Source organism: Procambarus clarkii, chromosome 70 (genome assembly GCF_040958095.1).
Source record: "Procambarus clarkii isolate CNS0578487 chromosome 70, FALCON_Pclarkii_2.0, whole genome shotgun sequence".
In the NCBI taxonomy this organism is placed as follows: Eukaryota; Metazoa; Arthropoda; class Malacostraca; order Decapoda; family Cambaridae; genus Procambarus; species Procambarus clarkii.
In genome coordinates this window covers 16,732,366-16,756,389 of record NC_091219.1, presented here as the reverse complement: position 1 = coordinate 16,756,389, position 24,024 = coordinate 16,732,366, and the positions used below count along the sequence as shown (strand labels likewise).

Genomic DNA, 24,024 nt, shown 5'->3' with positions numbered 1-24,024 from the left:
AGTTGAGATACAAAACATTGATGGTTTTACAGATAGAGCTAGTACATACAATGCCTAAAGCCACTATTACGCAAAGCATTTCGGGCCAATATATTCGGGTCAGTAATTCGGGCACATAGTTTACAACTTGAAATGTTGACCATTGGGGGCTTCATTACCAGCAGTCACCTGCCATAGATATCAGTATCCCAGCCTAATTCTGGCAATTACAACGTCACACTGTCTAGTGGATGTCTTATGCTGTCAGGACATATAATTCTCGGGTCTAAACATGTCATAGTCAACATATTGACTTTAAGCATTAAGTCATATATGTGCTGTCTTGTGCGAGAGCGGGTTTGGAAGGTTTCTCAAGGATCTTGGTTCCAAGCTCATTGACACCACAAGAGAACCTAGAAAAATTGTAAATCCACATTCATTTTTAATTATAGTCTGACGCGACACTTGAACGCGTTTCGTAATAAATTATTACATTTTCAAATTTTACATTATACTCGTGCTTTTTGGCCTGTGTGTGTCAGTGGCTGCTCTTGTGTCTTCCCTAACGCCAGGAGCTGGAGGGGTGTGGAATGGGGGGATGGGGGGGTTACAGGGATGCCTACCCTGTAGACTTTATACCCCCTACCTGTGAGGGTAGGGGGTGTAGGGGCACGTGGGAGGTGGGGAGGGAGGGGAGAGGGCGTGGTGAGTCAGCGCCCCAGGCTGGTGTATGAGGACAAGGTGGTGACAAGTGAGGAAGATGAGACGGAGGCGGGAATGTGCCATGAACGGTGAGGGAGGGAGGGTGAGGCCACCTCGGGACTCACTCCTCCGACAGTTACACCAAGATGTAAGAGTACTAGATAGAGGGATGGAAGCCCTAAACATGAGAATAATCAACACGGAATATGCAGCCATATGCGACGAGATACACACACACACACACACACACACACACACACACACACACACACACACACACACACACACACACACACACACACACACACGCACGTACGTACGTTTCCTGTCCCAGACAAAACGAATTATATATTACTTTGATACAAATTTATCTCTCATAATTATTGATCATGACGCAGAGAAGCTTCATCCCTTGAAACTGGTATTAAATATATAATGTGCAGGGAGTAAAGATATGTATCACAAAGGAAGAGATACATCATGTGCTGACTTTGATATATGTGTTGGGCGAGTGTAGGTTGTTTACTGCGGGGAGTGTGGCAGCCTGTGTCACCAGCACCAGTCACTGGCAGCCTGTGTCACCAGCACCAGTCACTGGCAGCCTGTGTCACCAGCACCAGTCACTGGCAGCCTGTGTCACCAGCACCAGTCACTGGCAGCCTGTGTCACCAGCACCTGGCAGCCTGTGTCACCAGCACCAGTCACTGGCAGCCTGTGTCACCAGCACCAGTCACTGGCAGCCTGTGTCACCAGCACCAGTCACTGGCAGCCTGTGTCACCAGCACCAGTCACTGGCAGCCTGTGTCACCAGCACCAGTCAAGGAAACACTTTTTCAAAGGTGCCAGGTGGTGAAGGGAGTAATGTGAACCCCAGAGAGGATGACACCAGTAATAAGCCTCACCCGGAGTTGACACAGTGTTCCTACTGCCATAGAAGTAGGCAGTAGGAGTAGAAGTAGTCATGTTGTTAAGAGTTGTTGGTTTCTCCACCCAGGAAAGAGGCCTAAGGCACTCACAGTGTGTGTGGGGAGGAAAACCAAAGGTGTAGCAAAAATGATGGGGGGAAAAAAGCACTTTCTATAAATCATTTTGGAGAGTTTATATCAAATGGGAAATTAAAGTGTGCAAGTGGTTTGTGGCATGATGTTAACATTTTGAGTAATACAGGAGCATCCCAATCTTCACTATTAGAGAGTGTGTTACAATATATACAGTCTACAGTGACTGGCGAGGTAATGATTATACAGGGAATCACTGGAGGTGTACAGACTGTACTCTTGAGGGAAGTAAACCTTAAGTGTGATTTCATTAAAGGCAAAACTTTAGTAGATGTTAGGCGTAAATTACCAGTTGCTGGCGTTGATCTAATTGTGGGGAATGATCTTGCTGGTAATCGAGTTAAGAGAGATGAGCACCCAATAATGCTAACTAAGCCAGAGGTGACTAGGGCACGGACAGATCCTGAGCACAAGGTAATGTACCCAGCATGTGCCGTGACCCAGTCAAAATCAGAGTCTCAATTATCACAACCTTCCATTAATGCAAGTCAGGAGACAATAATGGAGGTTAAAAGGTCAAACAGAGAAGTGGTTCTTTGTGACACATTTATGGCCAAGTTGGAAGAAGAAGATGGGAACAGGATGGGGAGCACCTCCACCAAACCACCTAGGAAAAGGGGTAGGGGAGAGTGTAGTCCAGTTACCACATCTGGCTCTTCAGACTTGAGACCAAAATCAAATTTTATTCATGAGCAAAGAACTGATCCTACGTTGACTGACTTGCATAATAAGGCAGTAACTGAACTAGAAGCAGAATCGGAGGCTATGACTTATTACTACACTAAAGAGGTGTTGATGCGGAAGTGGAGACCTTGGAGCTCACCTGTGTCACACACTTGGGAGGTAGTTAACCAAGTAGTCCTACCGAGGGGTTATAGAGAAAAAGTGCTAAGTGTAGCCCATGATTCACCAATAGGCGGTCATCAGGGTATTGCTAAAACATATAATAAAATAAGCAAGTACTTTACCTGGCCTGGATTAAGGAAAGATGTCATCCAGTATTGTAATGAATGTCCAGTATGTATAAAAACTGGCAAACTAAACCAGGTAATACCAAAAGCTCCTTTACAGCCAATTGTGGTGGCTAAGGAACCCTTTACCCATATTATTGTTGATGTAGTAGGCCCATTGCCTAGAACCAAGAGTGGTAATATGTATATCATCACCATGATGTGTCAAACTACACGCTTTCCTGAGGCATTCCCTGTGAGAAATGCTACAACGAAAGTGGTAGTAAGGCTACCTCTCCTGTTACCTAGCAGTAAAATAGGTACCTGGGTGTTAGTCAGCTGTCACGAGCTGCTTCCTGGGGGTGGAGGCCTGGTCGAGGACCGGGCCGCGGGGACACTAAAAGCCCCGAAATCATCTCAAGATAACCTCAAGAAGGCACATAATGAAATTTTGCACTATTTTTGGTCTACCAAAAGTAATACAGACAGATAGTGGGGCCAATTTCACTTCCAAAGATTTACAGCAGTGTTGTGGGGAGTTTGACATCCTCCATAAGACATCAACTACTTACCATCCTGAGAGCCATTAAGGTGCTCTGGAAAGGATGCACCAAACTCTTAAATAAATGCTGGAAACTACACGTTGAATTCTCCCTGACTCAAATAAGAGTCTTATTTCCCCTAGACAACGTTAAAATACAGGACGACCCCATCCGTGACAACCTGCTGTAACTCATCGACACGTGATGTAACTCATCGACACGTGATGTAACTCATCGACACGTGATGTAACTCAACGACACGTGATGTAACTCATCGACACGTGATGTAACTCATCGACACGTGCTGTAACTCATCGACACTTGCTGTAACTCAACGACACGTGTTGTAACTCAACGACACGTGCTGTAACTCAACGACACGTGCTGTAACTCAACGACACGTGTTGTAACTCAACGACACGTGCTGTAACTCAACGACACGTGCTGTAACTCAACGACACGTGATGTAACTCAACGACACGTGCTGTAACTCATCGACACGTGCTGTAACTCAACGACACTTGTTGCAACACGATATGTGTTGTAAGTCAAAGAAACCTGGTTGTACACAATGCGACACAATGTTACTGGTGCTGTAACACAATGTTACTGGTGGTGTAACACAATGTTACTGGTGGTGTAACACAATGTTACTGGTGGTGTAACACAATGTTACTGGTGGTGTAACACAATGTTACTGGTGCTGTAACACAATGTTACTGGTGGTGTAACACAATGTTACTGGTGGTGTAACACAATGTTACTGGTGGTGTAACACAATGTTACTGGTGCTGTAACACAATGTTACTGGTGGTGTAACACAATGTTACTGGTGGTGTAACACAATGTTACTGGTGGTGTAACACAATGTTACTGGTGCTGTAACACAATGTTACTGGTGCTGTAACACAATGTTACTGGTGCTGTAACACAATGTTACTGGTGGTGTAACACAATGTTACTGGTGGTGTAACACAATGTTACTGGTGCTGTAACACAATGTTACTGGTGGTGTAACACAATGTTACTGGTGGTGTAACACAATTTTACTGGTGGTGTAACACAATGTTACTGGTGCTGTAACACAATGTTACTGGTGGTGTAACACAATGTTACTGGTGGTGTAACACAATGTTACTGGTGGTGTAACACAATGTTACTGGTGCTGTAACACAATGTTACTGGTGGTGTAACACAATGTTACTGGTGGTGTAACACAATGTTACTGGTGGTGTAACACAATGTTACTGGTGCTGTAACACAATGTTACTGGTGGTGTAACACAATGTTACTGGTGCTGTAACACAATGTTACTGGTGGTGTAACACAATGTTACTGGTGCTGTAACACAATGTTACTGGTGGTGTAACACAATGTTACTGGTGGTGTAACACAATGTTACTGGTGCTGTAACACAATGTTACTGGTGGTGTAACACAATGTTACTGGTGCTGTAACACAATGTTACTGGTGGTGTAACACAATGTTACTGGTGCTGTAACACAATGTTACTGATGGTGTAGGTGTGGAGGAGGACTGCGGCCGAGACCAGGTTACACTACATTACTATTATTATTAACATCTTTATTGACAAAATTAATTACAATTTTGCCTAATCTGAGGATTTTGATAAAGTCTTATTAAAGTGAGGATAATGCTGGTATTCACTGTCACGCAGGACAGAGGGTCATACACAAGACAATAGGTCTAAACTGTAGGCTGAAGCACATATATATATCATGGTTACAATCAATGTTTTAATGTGTGGATATGTGAAAACAACTTTCTATTGTGCACTGCCACACAAGGGCAGGGATGGGTTCATAAGTGATGCAGCTTAGAAGTAATATAAATAAAAATTGTTCTTCATTCTTTAAAATGGACAAGTAAATTTTGGATAAATTGTTAGGATGTCGTCCAGAACACCTGAGTCAATAAAATAGTTACACAGTTGGTGGTACAAGAGGCCAGGAGGTCTAAAATCCTTTACGGTTTCACATTCAACAATATAGTGTTCTAGTGAATGTATTAAAGGTTTATCACAGAGTTTACAATCTGAGTATTCTGGTAGTGGCTCATCCTCACTAACCTGCCAGATGTGTCTATAGTCACTACATGAACTATCTTTTCTTTACAGATGAGCAGGAGAGAGTCCAGAAGAAAACCTTCATGAACTGGATCAACGCACATTTATCTCGGGTGAGTAATTTACCACATATCCCCAGTCAGAATGCGTGTACTCACCTAGTTGTGTTTGCGGGGGTTGAGCTCTAGCTCTTTGGTCCTGCCTCTCAACTGTCAATCAACTAATGTACAGGTTCCTGAGCCTACTGGGCTCTATCATATCTACACTTGAAGCTGTGTATGGAGTCACCCTCCACCACATCACTTCGTAATGCATTCTATTTGTCTACCACTCTGACACTGAAAAAATTCTTTTTAACGTTTCTATGGCTCATTTGGGCACTCAATTTCCACCTGTGTCCCCTAGTGCGTGTGCCCCCTTGTGTTAAATAGCCTGTCTTTATCTACCCTATCAATTCCTTTGAATCCGTCCGCATTGATTGGGATTGTAATATTGTACCAGCGTACAGATTCACCGATTTGTTCTTCTATCCTCCTTTCCTCAGTTACCTTGTCAGGGTGATATTGTCTGATAATACCTCTGATTTGTAGACGAGTCTTTGGTATGAAGTATTCCATATGGTCTCCTTCAGCAGCCAGCACATTTTCTCGTTCATCGCTCCTTCATTTCCAGAGATTCCACCAGGGGAGGAGATCCGTAGACATTTGACGACTCTTCCCTGGTTGGATATAATACTCTTGATTTTAGCGACTTTTGCAAGATTTTCTGCAAGACTGTGAGCAAAACTGTGCTTAAGGATTACTCAACAAGAGTGGATATGATGGGAGATAAAGCAACACATGCATGATCCTGCATATAATTTTAGTATACTCGTGTTCTCTGTACCGTATGTATGTTCCGGAAGATGTCACGCTTTTGACGAAAATTGTAATGAAATGGAAATTTTAAGTCATCATTTGTTTCTTCACCCTTGATGTCCTCATGCTGGCCATCTGTGTAGTGGATCTCACTACATGTTCATTGTGTCCTGCCCCAATAATTACTGCACACCTGTCCACATGCTACACCTGTTCACTCCATTCATCTGTCTTAAGAGTTAAAATAGAGCCATTCTAACTCGCCCTGACATCTGAAACACCGGATACGTGCGTATAATCCTGGATGGAATGTGTTCATAAGTGTTGAATTATGCGCTGTTGTCAATCATGACAACAGCGCATAATTATTTTAATAATGACTGTTTACAATCATGTAAACTAGTCAAACTTTATGACTGTTTACTGTTTATGCCTCAGATATTTCCCGTTCTTTATGTTTCTGTAACATTAATTGTATGAGGCGATGCCGTATGACGTTATGATGTGATGTTACTTGGTGGCTGTGCTTGTTGCAGCATGTTCCACCGCTGAAGCTAAATGTGCTGATCGAGGACTTGAAGGATGGGACGGCGCTGCTGGCCCTGCTGGAGGTGCTGTCGGGGGAGAAGCTGCCCATTGAGAAGGGCCGCGTCCTCCGTCGTCCCCACTTCCTCAGCAACGCCAACACTGCTCTACAGTTCCTGCAGAGCAAGAGGGTACGAGTACACACATATAAGTGTGTGTGTATGTCATAATTGTATGGAACTAATTTGTTGTTAACCTACAGTGTAGAGATAATATTTTCAAGTAATTTAGTACTGTTTGACCGTTTAGATTTCTTGCTACAACGATTAAGCATAACAAGAATTTGACAGTATACTTGTCGAATTAGACAACAGTTATGGAAAGCAAATATAATAAATACGTCAATCAGATTTGTTGATGGTGTAGGAGGCGAGGCAAAAGTGTGTTTGGGCGGGCCTAGCACCAAGCTCCTCTTAGCACCTAGCTCTCTCTAGCACCTAGCTCCTCTTAGCACCTAGCTCTCTCTAGCACCTAGCTCCTCTTAGCACCTAGCTCTCTCTAGCACCAAGCTCCTCTTAGCACCTAGCTCTCTCTAGCACCTAGCTCTCTCTAGCACCTAGCTCCTCTTAGCACCTAGCTCTCTCTAGCACCTAGCTCCCCCTAGCACCTAGATCTCCCTAGCAGGGACCTCCCAGCCACTGCTCACCGACCTTTTAAATTAATGTCAGCCCTAACTCTTGTACTTCAGATCAAGCTGGTGAACATCAACCCGACGGACCTGGTGGACGGGCGGCCGTCAGTGGTGCTGGGGCTGATATGGACCATCATCCTCTACTTCCAGGTAGGAGCGTCGCCCAACTTCCGCCATGACTATCGCTGCGCCGCCTGTACACAGCACAAGCTGGGCTTTAAGGCCTTCTTTCCCCCGGCCAGAAGTTTAGCTATCCTCAAGTGGAGAAATGTTCCCGATTAGCAGAGGGCTGGGAAGGTGCTTGGGGACGGTGATGTGTGGGTGGGTGTTGGGGGTGACGTGTGTGTGTGTGTGGGGGGGGGGTGATGTGTGTGTGTGGGGGGGGGTGATGTGTGTGTGTGTGTGTGTGGGGGGGGGTGATGTGTGTGTGTGTGGGGGGGGGGATGATGTGGTGGATGACATGCAAGAGGAATCCTATAAAAGTCATTATATATTTCAATGATTTACAGAAAATACATTCATATAATACATTATGCTCTTATTCGTAATACAAGCTTCTGATACTTTTGTATCACTCACCGGTTCGGCTGCTTGAGCCTTGACAGGCGCCATTGTATCATTCATATACAGCAGCATCCATCAGTGTGTATTGTCTCATTCATAGAGACTCGCCTAGTTAAGTGTTCACAGCTTATCAGTCATAAAGGGTGTATCTTAGTTTGTGTTCAGGACTTGTCATATAAAGGTCACCTGGCATTGTGTGGATGTCTTTCGTAAGGCGGGTCATCTTGCTCTGTTTACGGTCTTCAGGAAATAATGCTCCTGGCTCCTTGTACCACATTACATACAGGGAGCCATCTTGCTTACGTCTGATTTTTCTTACTTTGTCTAGAAGCTTTATTCACTTGTCGGTTTTCTGTAAATATTTGTTTACAAATATTGAGGGCTTTATATAATGGTCATAGGTTATCTTGAGATGATTTCGGGGCTTCTTTAGTGTCCCCGCGGCCCGGTCCTCGACCAGGCCTCCACCCCCAGGAAGCAGCCCGTGACAGCTGACTAACACCCAGGTATCTATTTTACTGCTAGGTAACAGGGGCATCAGCGTGAAAGAAACTCTGCCCATTGTTTCTCGCCGGCGCCTGGGATCGAACCCAGGACCACAGGATCACAAGTCCAGCGTGCTGTCCGCTCGGCCGACCGGCTGCATGTGGTCATGTACATGCATAATATGATGACGGATGCACTCTTGTCTGCATCATAACGCTTAAGTAATGTTTTTTGCGAGTCACTTGCAGTAGTTGACTTATTTGTTCTTGTTGTTCACCTCTGTCAGCCAGTGTCGTTGTTCACTTGTGAGAGGCAGTAGTGTTATTCACCCGTGTGCGTCATTGTTGCTCACCTCTGTCAGCCAGTGTCGTTGTTCACTTGTGAGAGGCAGTAGTGTTATTCACCCGTGTGCGTCATTGTTGTTCACCTCTGTCAGCCAGTGTCGTTGTTCACTTGTGAGGCAGTAGTGTTATTCACCCGTGTGCGTCATTGTTGCTCACCTCTGTCAGCCAGTGTCGTTGTTCACTTGTGAGAGGCAGGAGTGTTATTCACCCGTGTGCGTCATTGTTGCTCACCTCTGTCAGCCAGTGTCGTTGTTCACTTGTGAGAGGCAGTAGTGTTATTCACCCGTGTGCGTCATTGTTGTTCACCTCTGTCAGCCAGTGTCGTTGTTCACTTGTGAGAGGCAGTAGTGTTATTCACCAGTGTGCGTCATTGTTGCTCACCTCTGTCAGCCAGTGTCGTTGTTCACTTGTGAGAGGCAGTAGTGTTATTCACCCGTGTGCGTCATTGTTGCTCACATGTTAGATCCATAAATATGTGTGATGTTCACCCGTGTGCGTCATTGTTGCTCACATGTTAGATCCATAAATATGTGTGATGTTCACCCGTGTGCGTCATTGTTGCTCACATGTTAGATCCATAAATATGTGTGATGTTCACCCGTGTGCGTCATTGTTGCTCACATGTTAGATCCATAAATATGTGTGATGTTCACCCGTGTGCGTCATTGTTGCTCACATGTTAGATCCATAAATATGTGTGATGTTCACCTGTGTGAGTCATTAATATACGAGTGATCTTCACCTGTGTGAGTCATTAATTTACGAGTGATCTTCACCTGTGTGAGTCATTAATATACGAGTGATCTTCACCTGTGTGAGTCATTAATATACGAGTGATCTTCACCTGTGTGAGTCATTAATTTACGAGTGATCTTCACCTGTGTGAGTCATTAATATACGAGTGATCTTCACCTGTGTGAGTCATTAATATACGAGTGATCTTCACCTGTGTGAGTCATTAATTTACGAGTGATCTTCACCTGTGCGAGTCATTAATATACGAGTGATCTTCACCTGTGTGAGTCATTAATATACGAGTAATGTTCACCTGTGTGAGTCATTAATATACGAGTGATCTTCACCTGTGTGAGTCATTAATATACGAGTGATCTTCACCTGTGTGAGTCATTAATATACGAGTAATGTTCACCTGTGTGAGTCATTAATATACGAGTGATCTTCACCTGTGTGAGTCATTAATTTACGAGTGATCTTCACCTGTGTGAGTCATTAATATACGAGTGATCTTCACCTGTGTGAGTCATTAATATACGAGTGATCTTCACCTGTGTGAGTCATTAATTTACGAGTGATCTTCACCTGTGTGAGTCATTAATATACGAGTGATCTTCACCTGTGTGAGTCATTAATATACGAGTGATCTTCACCTGTGTGAGTCATTAATTTACGAGTGATCTTCACCTGTGCGAGTCATTAATATACGAGTGATCTTCACCTGTGTGAGTCATTAATATACGAGTAATGTTCACCTGTGTGAGTCATTAATATACGAGTGATCTTCACCTGTGTGAGTCATTAATATACGAGTGATCTTCACCTGTGTGAGTCATTAATATACGAGTAATGTTCACCTGTGTGAGTCATTAATATACGAGTGATCTTCACCTGTGTGAGTCATTAATATACGAGTGATCTTCACCTGTGTGAGTCATTAATATACGAGTGATCTTCACCTGTGTGAGTCATTAATATACGAGTAATGTTCACCTGTGTGAGTCATTAATATACGAGTGATCTTCACCTGTGTGAGTCATTAATATACGAGTGATGTTCACCTGTGTGAGTCATTAATATACGAGTGATGTTCACCTGTGTGAGTCATTAATATACGAGTAATGTTCACCTGTGTGAGTCATTAATATACGAGTGATGTTCACCTGTGTGAGTCATTAATATACGAGTGATGTTCACCTGTGTGAGTCATTAATATACGAGTGATCTTCACCTGTGTGAGTCATTAATATACGAGTAATGTTCACCTGTGTGAGTCATTAATATACGAGTGATGTTCACCTGTGCGAGTCATTAATATACGAGTGATCTTCACCTGTGTGAGTCATTAATATACGAGTGATCTTCACCTGTGTGAGTCATTAATATACGAGTAATGTTCACCTGTGTGAGTCATTAATATACGAGTGATCTTCACCTGTGTGAGTCATTAATATACGAGTGATCTTCACCTGTGTGAGTCATTAATTTACGAGTGATCTTCACCTGTGTGAGTCATTAATATACGAGTGATGTTCACCTGTGTGAGTCATTAATATACGAGTAATGTTCACCTGTGAGTTAGGTTGTTCTTTAAAAGTTGGGTTTATCACCAACTTTCTTATTAACTTGTGTGATGGGTATTTTATGGTTGTATGTTTTCACTACTTCATTATTTTGCATATTCTCTTAATATTTTTTTAGTATGCTATTGTAACCCGACAACAGTTGGTGCTAAACCAATACATAGTGTAATCAAAAACGGTATTTTCTTAGATATAAAATAACCATATTCTCTATTACAGTTTTGTATATAGCTAATCGAAGAGTAGGTTAAATGAGGTGTTTTGGTTCTGCTGGCTATTATTTGTGTTTACAATACGTGGGTGAAGCATGTCAACCGAACCCGTCCTCACACTAGGCTGGTTAAAGCAGCGGCCGTCCTCACAAGACGAATTCATTAATGTTAACAATATTAAAAATTGTTTGTTCTCTTATATAAATTAATATTATCCATTTAAAATTCTATGTATAGTTAGGCGTACGTTAGGTGTTTAGGCTCTCTTGGCGATTATTTGTATTTATAGTGAATATTAACTCATGGGTTAGGCTCTGTAGGCAATTATTTGTAGTACTTGTGTGAAACATTTACCGAGTTGCTATTCAAACAGACGTCAGCGAAGCACTGTTCGAGAAATGTTCGAATGTCATCAGTTGCGAATCTTGTGTAAAGTGTTTTTTCAGCCAAACAGGACGTTTGGCAGCTGCATGGATTGAAAATTTGGTCTTTGTTGACGAGTGTTACAGCCACTATGGGCCAGTAACCGGGTTATTGCTGTTATGACCTCTTATATCCAACCCAAAGTCGGTAGTAAGTTTAAGAACTGGCAGAGTTAAATACTAATGCAATGCATAAATGAGTGGGGGGGGGGGGGAGAATAAGCCAGCCATACACAATTCCCTTCAATATATTCAAGACTATATATATTATATTACACTATTATTATACCATATGTACAAAGTGCCTATTTCACACAGGACACACAACATTTACAGTGTTCATCAATTCCGGTGAATCCACTTCCTAGGTAGCGCATCGTTCACACCTATTGGCAAACACCGGCGAGTTCACCTTCCACATGGGCCAGTCCACACACACCTTATCTTCATACACGATGGGCTAATACCCCACTTCCGCTCTCCGGATACACACACTGGCAGATGGTCTATCAACATGCTGATAGGGATCTCAAGCAATCATATACAGGGGTTGCTAACACCCTGGCAGAAATCTCTAGCGTCTTGCTAGCAGCACTTCACGACAAACGCACCACTGTCATCGTATAACTCTTCCTGGTCAATCTTGGCTACGTCGGTCCAAACAACACTGCTCTTGACCGACGGCAGCCACGTAGTCCTCACCCAGGACCAAGTCAAGAGTTCAGGACTGCCTAAAATGAACTGCCTCTCGGTGCAATCGCCTGCTTACGTCACCTCTGTGAACATAAAACATCATTAATTAGATGGACAGTACACTGGGTGACTCTGGGATAACACCCATTCACCGAGGAATTGACATTGTGCATTGTAGCCACAACCTAGATGGCGCTGATCTCCTATACGCCACCCACCAGAGGTCACCATTATCGACCTCCTCTTCTGACTGGGGCAGGAAATTGGAGCCCTCCACCAATACCACGCCATCACCAACTGATGGCATTGTCTGCATAGCGCCCAATACTAGGTGGAGTTCGAGTGCAGACCTATAGATGGCGCTGAAGTTGCCACTCCACACTCCGACGATGGTGTCGATACTGTAATAATGAGGACAGGCTGTTTTGTTGATGAGGACGCCTGTCATCATCAACAGGCGTTATATGTCTGGTGAGTCGTGTGTCTCATATGTCTCATGAGGACGCCTGTCCTCATGAGATATATATATGACTCATACCTCAGCCCGTCCTCCAAACAAAGACCCAAAAGTGATTCCATGCACCCTCCAAACTCACTGTTTATGAATGAAGAACGGTTTACACACGACTCACAACTGCTGACGTCCGAACACTTCCGGAACAAGTGCTTCAATGACAAATTTTGTTCGAACCACAACGCTGTAAATGCTTCACCCACGTAATACAAATAATCGCCAACAGAACCTAAACACCTAACCTAATCTATGCTTATATATATATGCACAATATGCTAATATATTATAATATTAATTTATATTTGAGAAAATTGCTGTTTTGAATGAAAAGCACGTTAAAATTTATGAATGCGTCTTTGGGGTCGACCGCTGAATGTAATGAACTTGTGTCGAGGACGGGTTGACGTAAACACAAATGATTTCAAACGAAACCTTAACGCCAAACTTACCCTTGGCCTAACTATACACAATTTTTTTTTTATAAAATTATATAACTTATATTTTAGTAAATACCGTTTATTCCCAAGAATGTTAGAAATGTTGGCCTATTCTTCCCAACGTCCCATTAACTAGCCTACACTCGTCTATTATTTTGGCTTTCATAAACAGTGGTTACATTACGTCATTTTAGTAGAATTAAATATATCTTTCATTGCCATTAATGTCAGTATAGAGTCATATATCTGACACAAATAAGTTAATATAAAAGTGCTTATTAGTTTTAAACTTAATAAATGGATAGGTTAGCTTCATTAATTATTACAAATTTTATTTTGTTATTACAGTTAGCAAAAATACAGATATACAACTAAGTTTATCTTGTTTAAAATACTAAAAAAAAAACCCTTGGCATTCAGCTATTTCAATTTATTGAGGATTATTTCCTTCATTGTTACAAACTTTTCATGGTGATCTAAAGTGATTTAATGTCGTTAAGAATGTATAATTAAAACTGTGAATAAGGTGACTGCCCACATGTTCTAATGCGGTATATTCAAAATCTATGCACACTTCTCAACCACATGCTTAATGCATAGATCCAGATACCAGAGGATGTGATGTGGGTGTGGGTAGAGGAGGAGGAGGAGGAGGGGGACGCCATCTACCTGGTGAGTTTTGGGGTCAACCATAACCTGTACGACCTGTGGTGGTCAGACCTCCACCAGTAGCTCTACCACCACCACCAGTAGCTCTACCACCACCACCAGTAGCTCTAGCTCTACCGCCACAGCCGCTAGTAATAGGAGGCACATTAGTGATGATACCACCACTGTACCACCAGTGGGGGTAGAAATAGCATTAGTTATAATAGCACCATCACTGAGGGTATAGTAGCCATAATAAGTCCACTAGGCTCCATCACCATAGCCCGTGCTGCATGGAACGCTTGTTCCAAGTAACTGAATCTAAAACAACAACATAGCACCATTACTGAGAGTATAGTAGCCATAATAGCACCAATACTGAGAGTATAGTAGCCATAATAGCACCAGCTCCGGGGGTATAGTAGCCATAATAGCACCAGCTCTGGGGGTATAGTAGCCATAATAGCACCAGCTCAGGGGGGTATAGTAGCCATAATAGCACCAGCTCCGGGGGTATAGTAGCCATAATAGCACCAGCTCTGGGGGTATAGTAGCCATAATAGCACCAGCTCAGGGGGTATAGTAGCCATAATAGCACCAGCTCCGGGGGTATAGTAGCCATAATAGCACCAGCTCTGGGGGTATAGTAGCCATAATAGCACCAGCTCAGGGGGGTATAGTAGCCATAATAGCACCAGCTCCGGGGGTATAGTAGCCATAATAGCACCAGCTCTGGGGGTATAGTAGCCATAATAGCACCAGCTCAGGGGGTATAGTAGCCATAATAGCACCAGCTCCGGGGGTATAGTAGCCATAATAGCACCAGCTCTGGGGGTATAGTAGCCATAATAGCACCAGCTCAGGGGGGTATAGTAGCCATAATAGCACCAGCTCCGGGGGTATAGTAGCCATAATAGCACCAGCTCTGGGGGTATAGTAGCCATAATAGCACCAGCTCCGGGGGTATAGTAGCCATAATAGCACCAGCTCCGGGGGTATAGTAGCCATAATAGCACCAGCTCTGGGGGTATAGTAGCCATAATAGCACCAGCTCAGGGGGGTATAGTAGCCATAATAGCACCAGCTCCGGGGGTATAGTAGCCATAATAGCACCAGCTCTGGGGGTATAGTAGCCATAATAGCACCAGCTCAGGGGGGTATAGTAGCCATAATAGCACCACCTCAGGGAGTATAGTAGCCATAATAGCACCAGCTCCGGGGGTATAGTAGCCATAATAGCACCAGCTCAGGGGGTATAGTAGCCATAATAGCACCAGCTCAGGGGGTATAGTAGCCATAATAGCACCACCTCAGGGGGTATAGTAGCCATAATAGCACCAGCTCAGGGGGTATAGTAGCCATAATAGCACCAGCTCTGGGGGTATAGTAGCCATAATAGCACCAGCTCAGGGGGGTATAGTAGCCATAATAGCACCAGCTCAGGGGGTATAGTAGCCATAATAGCACCAGCTCCGGGGGTATAGTAGCCATAATAGCACCAGCTCAGGGGGTATAGTAGCCATAATAGCACCAGCTCAGGGGGTATAGTAGCCATAATAGCACCACCTCAGGGGGTATAGTAGCCATAATAGCACCAGCTCAGAGGGTATAGTAGCCATAATAGCACCAGCTCAGGGGGTATAGTAGCCATAATAGCACCAGCTCAGGGGGTATAGTAGCCATAATAGCACCAGCTCCGGGGGTATAGTAGCCATAATAGCACCAGCTCAGGGGGTATAGTAGCCATAATAGCACCAGCTCAGGCGGTATAGTAGCCATAATAGCACCACCTCAGGGGGTATAGTAGCCATAATAGCACCAGCTCAGGGGGTATAGTAGCCATAATAGCACCAGCTCAGGGGGTATAGTAGCCATAATAGCACCAGCTCAGAGGGTATAGTAGCCATAATAGCACCAGCTCAGAGGGTATAGTAGCCATAATAGCACCAGCTCCGGGGGTATAGTAGCCATAATAGCACCACCTCAGGGGGTATAGTAGCCATAATAGCACCAGCTCAGGGGGTATAGTAGCCATAATAGCACCAGCTCAGAGGGTATAGTAGCCATAATAGCACCAGCTCAGGGGGTATAGTAGCCATAATAGCACCAGCTCAGGGGGTATAGTAGCCATAATAGCACCAGCTCCGGGGGTATAGTAGCCATAATAGCACCAGCTCAGGGGGTATAGTAGCCATAATAGCACCAGCTCAGGCGGTATAGTAGCCATAATAGCACCACCTCAGGGGGTATAGTAGCCATAATAGCACCAGCTCAGGGGGTATAGTAGCCATAATAGCACCAGCTCAGGGGGTATAGTAGCCATAATAGCACCACCTCAGAGGGTATAGTAGCCATAATAGCACCAGCTCAGAGGGTATAGTAGCCATAATAGCACCAGCTCCGGGGGTATAGTAGCCATAATAGCACCACCTCAGGGGGTATAGTAGCCATAATAGCACCAGCTCAGGGGGTATAGTAGCCATAATAGCACCAGCTCCGGGGGTATAGTAGCCATAATAGCACCAGCTCCGGGGGTATAGTAGCCATAATAGCACCAGCTCAGGGGGTATAGTAGCCATAATAGCACCACCTCAGAGGGTATAGTAGCCATAATAGCACCAGCTCCGGGGGTATAGTAGCCATAATAGCACCAGCTCCGGGGGTATAGTAGCCATAATAGCACCAGCTCAGGCGGTATAGTAGCCATAATAGCACCACCTCAGGGGGTATAGTAGCCATAATAGCACCACCTCAGGGGGTATAGTAGCCATAATAGCACCACCTCAGGGGGTATAGTAGCCATAATAGCACCACTTCAGGGGGTATAGTAGCCATAATAGCACCACCTCAGGGGGTATAGTAGCCATAATAACACCAGCTCAGGGGGTATAGTAGCCATAATAGCACCACCTCAGGGGGTATAGTAGCCATAATAGCACCACCTCAGGGGGTATAGTAGCCATAATAGCACCACCTCAGGGGGTATAGTAGCCATAATAGCACCACCTCAGGGGGTATAGTAGCCATAATAGCACCAGCTCAGGGGGTATAGTAGCCATAACAGCAGCTCGGGGCAGTAAAAGTCGTAGTAATTGAAGCACCACCACCACTGCTACCATCAGTTGGGGTAGGCATATTAGGCCTAGTGGTAATAACATCATTACTAACACATATATTTACATAAATAAAAAAATAAATAACCACTGAGGAGCAGTAATGGCACCACCACCTCTGTGTGGGGGGGGGGTAGTAGTGTTTTTAAATAACGCAGTTTTTTGTTTGCTTTTGCTGCCTGAAAGAGACGCTTATATAGTCTTTTTTTTTTTTTGCCGTCGACCACACATTTTGCCTTGTTCGTGGTGTATCTGCACCTGACAGTGGTACTCCTATTGTACATATGCAGTTTAACACATGATTCCATGCTTATCCTGTTTTTGTTTATTTTCGATGTTATATCGATTTTTCGACTGTATTTTTGTTCAGCTTTGCCATGCACATTGATTGCATCCATAAACTCGAGACGTAATAAATGAAAAGTGAGTTTGGACACACAGTCATGCCCCACAGCACTGTACCCAGTACACTGGATATTTATGTTTGGTTGAGAGAGTAGCCTAGGAGGCGGGGGTCCCCGCCCCACCGCTGGGGGTCCCCGCCCCACCGCTGGGGGGTCCCCGCCCCACCGCTGGGGGTCCCCGCCCCACCGCTGGGGGGTCCCCGCCCCACCGCTGGGGGGTCCCCGCCCCACCGCTGGGGGGTCCCCGCCCCACCGCTGGGGGGGTCCCCGCCCCACCGCTGGGGGGTCCCCGCCCCACCGCTGGGGGGTCCCCGCCCCACCGCTGGGGGGTCCCCGCCCCACCGCTGGGGGGTCCCCGCCCCACCGCTGGGGGGTCCCCGCCCCACCGCTGGGGGGTCCTCGTCCCCTCTGGCACGCTACGCACCAGTTGTCATCATGGATTGCTTTTACCATTATTAGAATTTGCACTTGGTATATTTTGTTAACGCTAATTTTTGTTATATCCTAGTTACAAGTCTTAAGCAGATGTTTATTGTTTTCTGAAGCGAAGTTTTCATGCGTATAATCTGCTAAAGTAGCCTAGGCAATAATATAAATATATATTTATATATATATATATATATATATATTATATATATATATATATATATATATATATATATATATATATATATATATATATATATATATTAATATTAATATTATTGATGTAATATTTATTTTCATGTTATCTTCATGTAAATTCAATCCTTGTATCACGTGTTCATTGTATTCAAAACAAACATTTCCTATGAAGACGGTGCATGACTTTAGAAATTATCTTTCATAAACTCTCCATCTACCTTGGCTACCTTGAGGCTACCTTGAGGTGCTTCCGGGGCTTAGTGTCCCCGCGGCCCGGTCGTCGACCAGGCCTCCTGGTTGCTGGACTGATCAACCAGGCTGTTAGACGCGGCTGCTCGCAGCCTGACGTATGAGTCACAGCCTGGTTGATCAGGTATTCTTTGGAGGTGCTTATCCAGTTCTCTCTTGAACACTGTGAGGGGTTTGCCAGTTATGCCCCTTATGTGTAGTGGAAGCGTGTTGAACAGCCTCGGGCCTCTGATGTTGATAGAGTTCTCTCTCAGAGTACCTGTTGCACCTCTGCTTTTCAACGGGGGTATTCTGCACATCCTGCCATGTCTTCTGGTCTCATGTGGTGTTATTTCTGTGTGCAGGTTTGGGACCAGCCCCTCAATTATTTTCCACGTGTAAATTATTATGTATCTCTCCCGCCTGCGCTCAAGGGAGTACAGATTTAGGCTCTTTAGTCGGTCCCAGTAATTTAGATGTTTTACTGAGTGGATTCTAGCAGTAAAGGATCTCTGCACGCTCTCTAGGTCAGCAATTTCTCCAGCTTTGAAAGGGGCTGTCATTGTGCAGCAGTACTCCACTCTAGAGAGCACAAGCGTTTTGAAAAGTATCATCATCGGTATAGCATCTCTAGTGTGAAAAGTTCTTGTTATCCAACCTGTCATTTTTCTTGCAGTTGTGACGGCTACTTTATTGTGTTCTTTAAAGGTAAGGTCTTCCGACATGAGTACACCCAGGTCCTTTACATTGCCTTTTCGTTCTATGTTATGATTTGCCTGCGTTTTGTACGTGGTTTCTGTTTTTATATTTTCAATTTTTCCGTAGCGCATGAGCTGAAACTTATCCTCGTTGAATACCATATTATTTTCTGTAGCCCATAGAAAGACCTGATCTACATCTGATTGGAGGTTTGCCGTGTCCTCTATGTTGCCAACTCTCATGAAAATCCTAGTGTCATCTGCAAAGGATGATACAGTGCTATAGGTTGTGTTCTGGTCTATGTCCGATATGAGGATGAGAAAAAGTACTGGAGCAAGCACAGTACCCTGGGGGACTGAGCTCTTCACGGTTGATGGGCTGGATTTTATTTTGTTGACTATTACACATGTTTATTGTGCATGTCATTGTGCGTGTATTACATTTATTGTGCATTTATGTGTATTTATTGTGCGTGTATTACATGTCATATCTCCTCATAACGTTAGTAATGCCAACGAAATAAAACTCCTATTAAACTTATTCAGTTATTTCTAATACATTTCAAAACAGGTACGTTTGTGCACTGATTTTTGCTCTATGTTGTACCGTAAGTTTCCTTTCCTTATTATTATTTAACATTTATATCGCCTGCTTATCCCCAAAACTTTAATTATGTCAGCTGGCCTCTCAATAAACATGTCAGCTGGTCTCACAATAAACATGTCAGTTGGCCTCACACTAAACATGTCAGCTGGCCTCAAAATAAACATGTCAGCTGGCCTCACAATAAACATGTCAGCTGGCCTCACAATAAACATGTCAGCTGGCCTCACAATAAACATGTCAGCTGGCCTCACAATAAACATGTCAGCTGGTCTCACAATAAACATGTCAGCTGGTCTCACAATAAACATGTCAGCTGGCCTCACAATAAACATGTCAGCTGGTCTCACAATAAACATGTCAGCTGGTCTCACAATAAACATGTCAGCTGGCCTCACAATAAACATGTCAGCTGGTCTCACAATAAACATGTCAGCTGGTCTCACAATAAACATGTCAGCTGGTCTCACAATAAACATGTCAGTTGGCCTCACAATAACATTGTTACAATTGATGCTGTGATAAATATCTTTAACATGGACTAAGGACGTTTTTTTTTTTTTCTCGCATCGTTTATTTTATATTTTGTTATATGAACGTAACCGTCAACGCAGATAGTGCGACTCAAATTATAATGTGGTTTTAAGGCTTCTGATTCCAGCACTTAACTCATGGGGATAAATTTCGTCATTCAATTCAGGGATTTTTTCATTATTATTATATTCCGTTCACTACAAATTATAAAATGATGGTAGTTGATGCGCATGACTATTGTACTCGCCTAGTTGTGCTTGCAGGGGTTGAGCTTCGGCTCTCTGGTTCCGCCTCTCAACTGTCAGTCAACTGGTGTACAGGTTCCTGAGCCTACTGGGCTCTATCATGCCTACATTTGAAACTGTGTATGGAGTCAGCCTCCACCACATCACTGCCTAATGCATTCCATCTGTAAACCACTCTGACACTGAAAAAGTTTTCTAATGTCACGCAGCACATATAAGGTGTGTGTGTATAGAAATAGCCTAAGCTACTCTATCCTTTTGGGATGTATTTTATTATCTCTAAACTTACTTCAACTTGTTAGATCAGAAACTTTTTCGAGTCCCATTTTACTTTGCATGTTATTGTTTTTACACTGACAATACTTTACATAAATATGCAAAGTACGATAGGACGCTTCTGGCTACAGCTGTTCTATAGAATCACAAATAGTCAATCACAAAACTAGATAGCCTACCTACAGTTAGCAAACTGGGGATATTTGGCTAAAATTTATGGTAGCAGATCAATTTAAACGAAATATTTAAACATCTTTGGAACATTGGTTATAGAATTGTCTCTAAATTCACGTATCTTTTCGCACTCCATCACATAGTGACGGAGGGTGTGCAAATAATTTTGTTGACACAGTTTACATTTGGACAGGTCTACTTCAGCAGATAATGAGAATTCCCAGAGATACTTGTAACCGAGTTTAAGCCGAGCAGTAGTAACATCTAGAAGTCTGCTGATTTTATTGGATGACCCATAGATGTGTGGCTCCTCTTGCATGATAGTATGATGATAGACGGAATTACTGGTGTCAATTTCACTTTGCCTCAGATCTTATTTATTTATTTTATTTAAATATACAAGAAGGTATATTGGGTTTGTGAGGATACATAGCATGGTGTTAACATTCTTGTAAAGCCACTAGTACGCGCAGCGTTTCTGGCAGGTCCTTAATCTAACATATAATTTTAAGTAGGTAAATTCTAGCAAAGTTTATAAAGGGATAATAGGTACATTGCAAGAAAAAAATGAGATGAGAGAGATTAGTAGGTATATTAAAGCACATCGGTAGCTCTGATTGCATTGACAGCTTGATTGGTAAGTTAACAAAGATTAATAGGCACAATACAGCATAATGATAGCACATATAAGATGACAGCAATGATCACAATGGTAAAGTTGTTTGGATTAGGTACATAAAGCTTGGGGGATTGGGTTATCTTGAGATGATTTCGGGGCTTTAGTGTCCCCGCGGCCCGGTCCTCGACCAGGCCTCCACCCCCAGGAAGCAGCCCGTGACAGCTGACTAACACCCAGGTACCTATTTTACTGCTAGGTAACAGGGACATAGGGTGAAAGAAACTCTGCCCATTGTTTCTCGCCGGCGCCTGGGATCGAACCCAGGACCACAGGATCACAAGTCCAGCGTGCTGTCCGCTCGGCCGACCGGCTCCCCTAGATATAGTGCAATTTTAAAACACTAGGTAGGACACTATGAAGATTAAATTAGGTATTTTTTGTTTTTGTTTTTGAATGAGGCAAAAGTTTGACAGCTTTTCAATTCTTTCGGGAGGTGAGTTCCATAGACTGGGTCCCTTTATTTGCAGAGTGTTTACACAGATTAAGTTCGACTGTGGGGATAAAGAGATATTTATTTCTGATGTGATGATAATGGGTCCTATTACATCTGTCCAGGGAGAGTTTCAGAGCAGGATCTACAAGATTTTGTTGATGTTCTTGGTTTACTTTTGCTCTCAGACTGCGTATTGACAATCAAAGGTGATACTCAATTTCTCCTGTAAAGGCAGATTATTTGGCTAACTCATCAGCTCTATCATGCATTCGGTGACTAAAACTGGAATATGCATCGGTTATATGGTGTCCATGTATGACAAAGAGTGCTGGAAAGGCGGAACACCATGAGTGTACTTCTCATCCTCTAACTACACTTAGGGAATCACGCACACACAGTTACGTTGCTGGAAGAGAGAATAGTTAGAGGAGACATGATCACTACATACAAGATTCTCAGAGGAATTAAGAATTGAAAGGGTAAATAAAGATATTTTATTTAACACGGGTATTACACGCACAAACGGACACAGGTGGAAACTGAGCACCCAAATGAGCCTCAGACACATTAGAAGGAACTTTTTCAGTATCAGAGTAGTTAACTGTTGGAATGTATTAGGCAGTGATATGGATGAGGCAGACCCCATACACAGTTTGAAATGTAGATATGATAGAGCCCAATAGGCTCGGGAATCTGTACACCAGTTGATTGATAGTTGAGAGGCGGGACTAAAGAGCAAAGCTCAACCCCCGCAAGCACAACTAGGTGAGTACACACACAGTTGGAGGCGCCTGGCCTCCAACTTTGAACAGCCAGAGACAGACATATTGTTGCTTTTATTATAAATGTCCTTGACAAGCGTGGTAGTCAAAAGTCTAGAAAAATAGTTAAAACCAAATGGATAGAATACCTGGTTAAATGAAATTATAACAGACAGTATGGTTGTGTCTGGTTACGAACAGGAAGCACCTGTGTAACAAATCTTCTTAATTTTTATGATAGAACCACAGAGATTCTAGAGGAAAAAGATGGTTGGATTGACTGTGTTTATATGAACATAAAAAAGGCCTTTGACAGTCCCACTCAAGAGGTTGTTATGAAAACTGGAAAATGCTGAAAGAGTGACAGGCATACTGCTGACAGCAATGAACACTTTTCTGACTGCCAGAATAATGAGGACAGTAATCAGAAGCAATGTATCAGACTGGAGGAGTGTTACTAGTGAGGGTAACCGGTGCAGGAAGTGAACCACAGGGTGTAGTTCGTACACCAGTGGTGCTCATTGTCTACTGTATATGCACCATATACAAGTAATACAGAATTATGTGAACATGTTTGTTGATGCAAAGCAAACTATTAAGGAAGATAAGATACTTAGACGATTGTCGTGCCCTTGAGTATATGCTGCTTGTGTATGAATGCTTACCTAGACAATAAGTGTATGGAGTAACACTTGGCAAGTCGAATTAATTGTAAATAAATGCCATGTTATGGACCGTGGAATAGGAGAAAATAGGCCCTACACTACCTTCAAATTATGTGGAAATGCATTAAAGAACTTTAACAAGGAAAGAGAGCTATGGTGGTTCTGTATAGTAGACTGTCACCAGAGGAACACTTAAAGGACATTGTGAGGGGAGCACAATGTATGGTGCCCATATCTCAAGAAGCACATCAATGAGCTGGAAAAGGTACAAAGGCATGCTAGAAAATGGCTTCCGGAACTGAAAAACAAAATCTATGAAGAGAGGCCAGAGCCGGTAAATATGCGAAAGCTAGAAGATAGTAGAAAAAAAATTATATGATCACTATAAACGAAATAGTAATAGGAATTTGACAAAATTGACAGGAATTTTTGAAACCTACAACTTCTAGAACAAGAGGTCATAGACTAAAACTAAGGATACAAAGGTGGCAATAAAATATTGTAAAGTTATCTTTTACAAACAGTCATAGATAGTTGGATCAAGTGAGAAGATGGTGG

The 24,024-nt window shown here is 43.3% G+C and overlaps 1 protein-coding gene across 6 annotated transcripts in view; it reads left to right on the top strand.

Annotated features, from left to right (window-relative positions):
- The window catches only part of LOC123775278 (uncharacterized), a 477,428-nt gene that overhangs the window by 70,561 nt on the left and 382,843 nt on the right, over positions 1 to 24,024 (top strand). For all 6 annotated transcript variants that reach the window (XM_069311593.1, XM_069311592.1, XM_069311596.1 and 3 more), the window contains exons 2-4: positions 5,369 to 5,430; positions 6,711 to 6,890; positions 7,448 to 7,540. In XM_069311593.1, the coding sequence (XP_069167694.1) occupies positions 5,369 to 5,430; positions 6,711 to 6,890; positions 7,448 to 7,540 (335 nt within the window). The remainder of the gene's footprint in view (positions 1 to 5,368; positions 5,431 to 6,710; positions 6,891 to 7,447; positions 7,541 to 24,024) is intronic.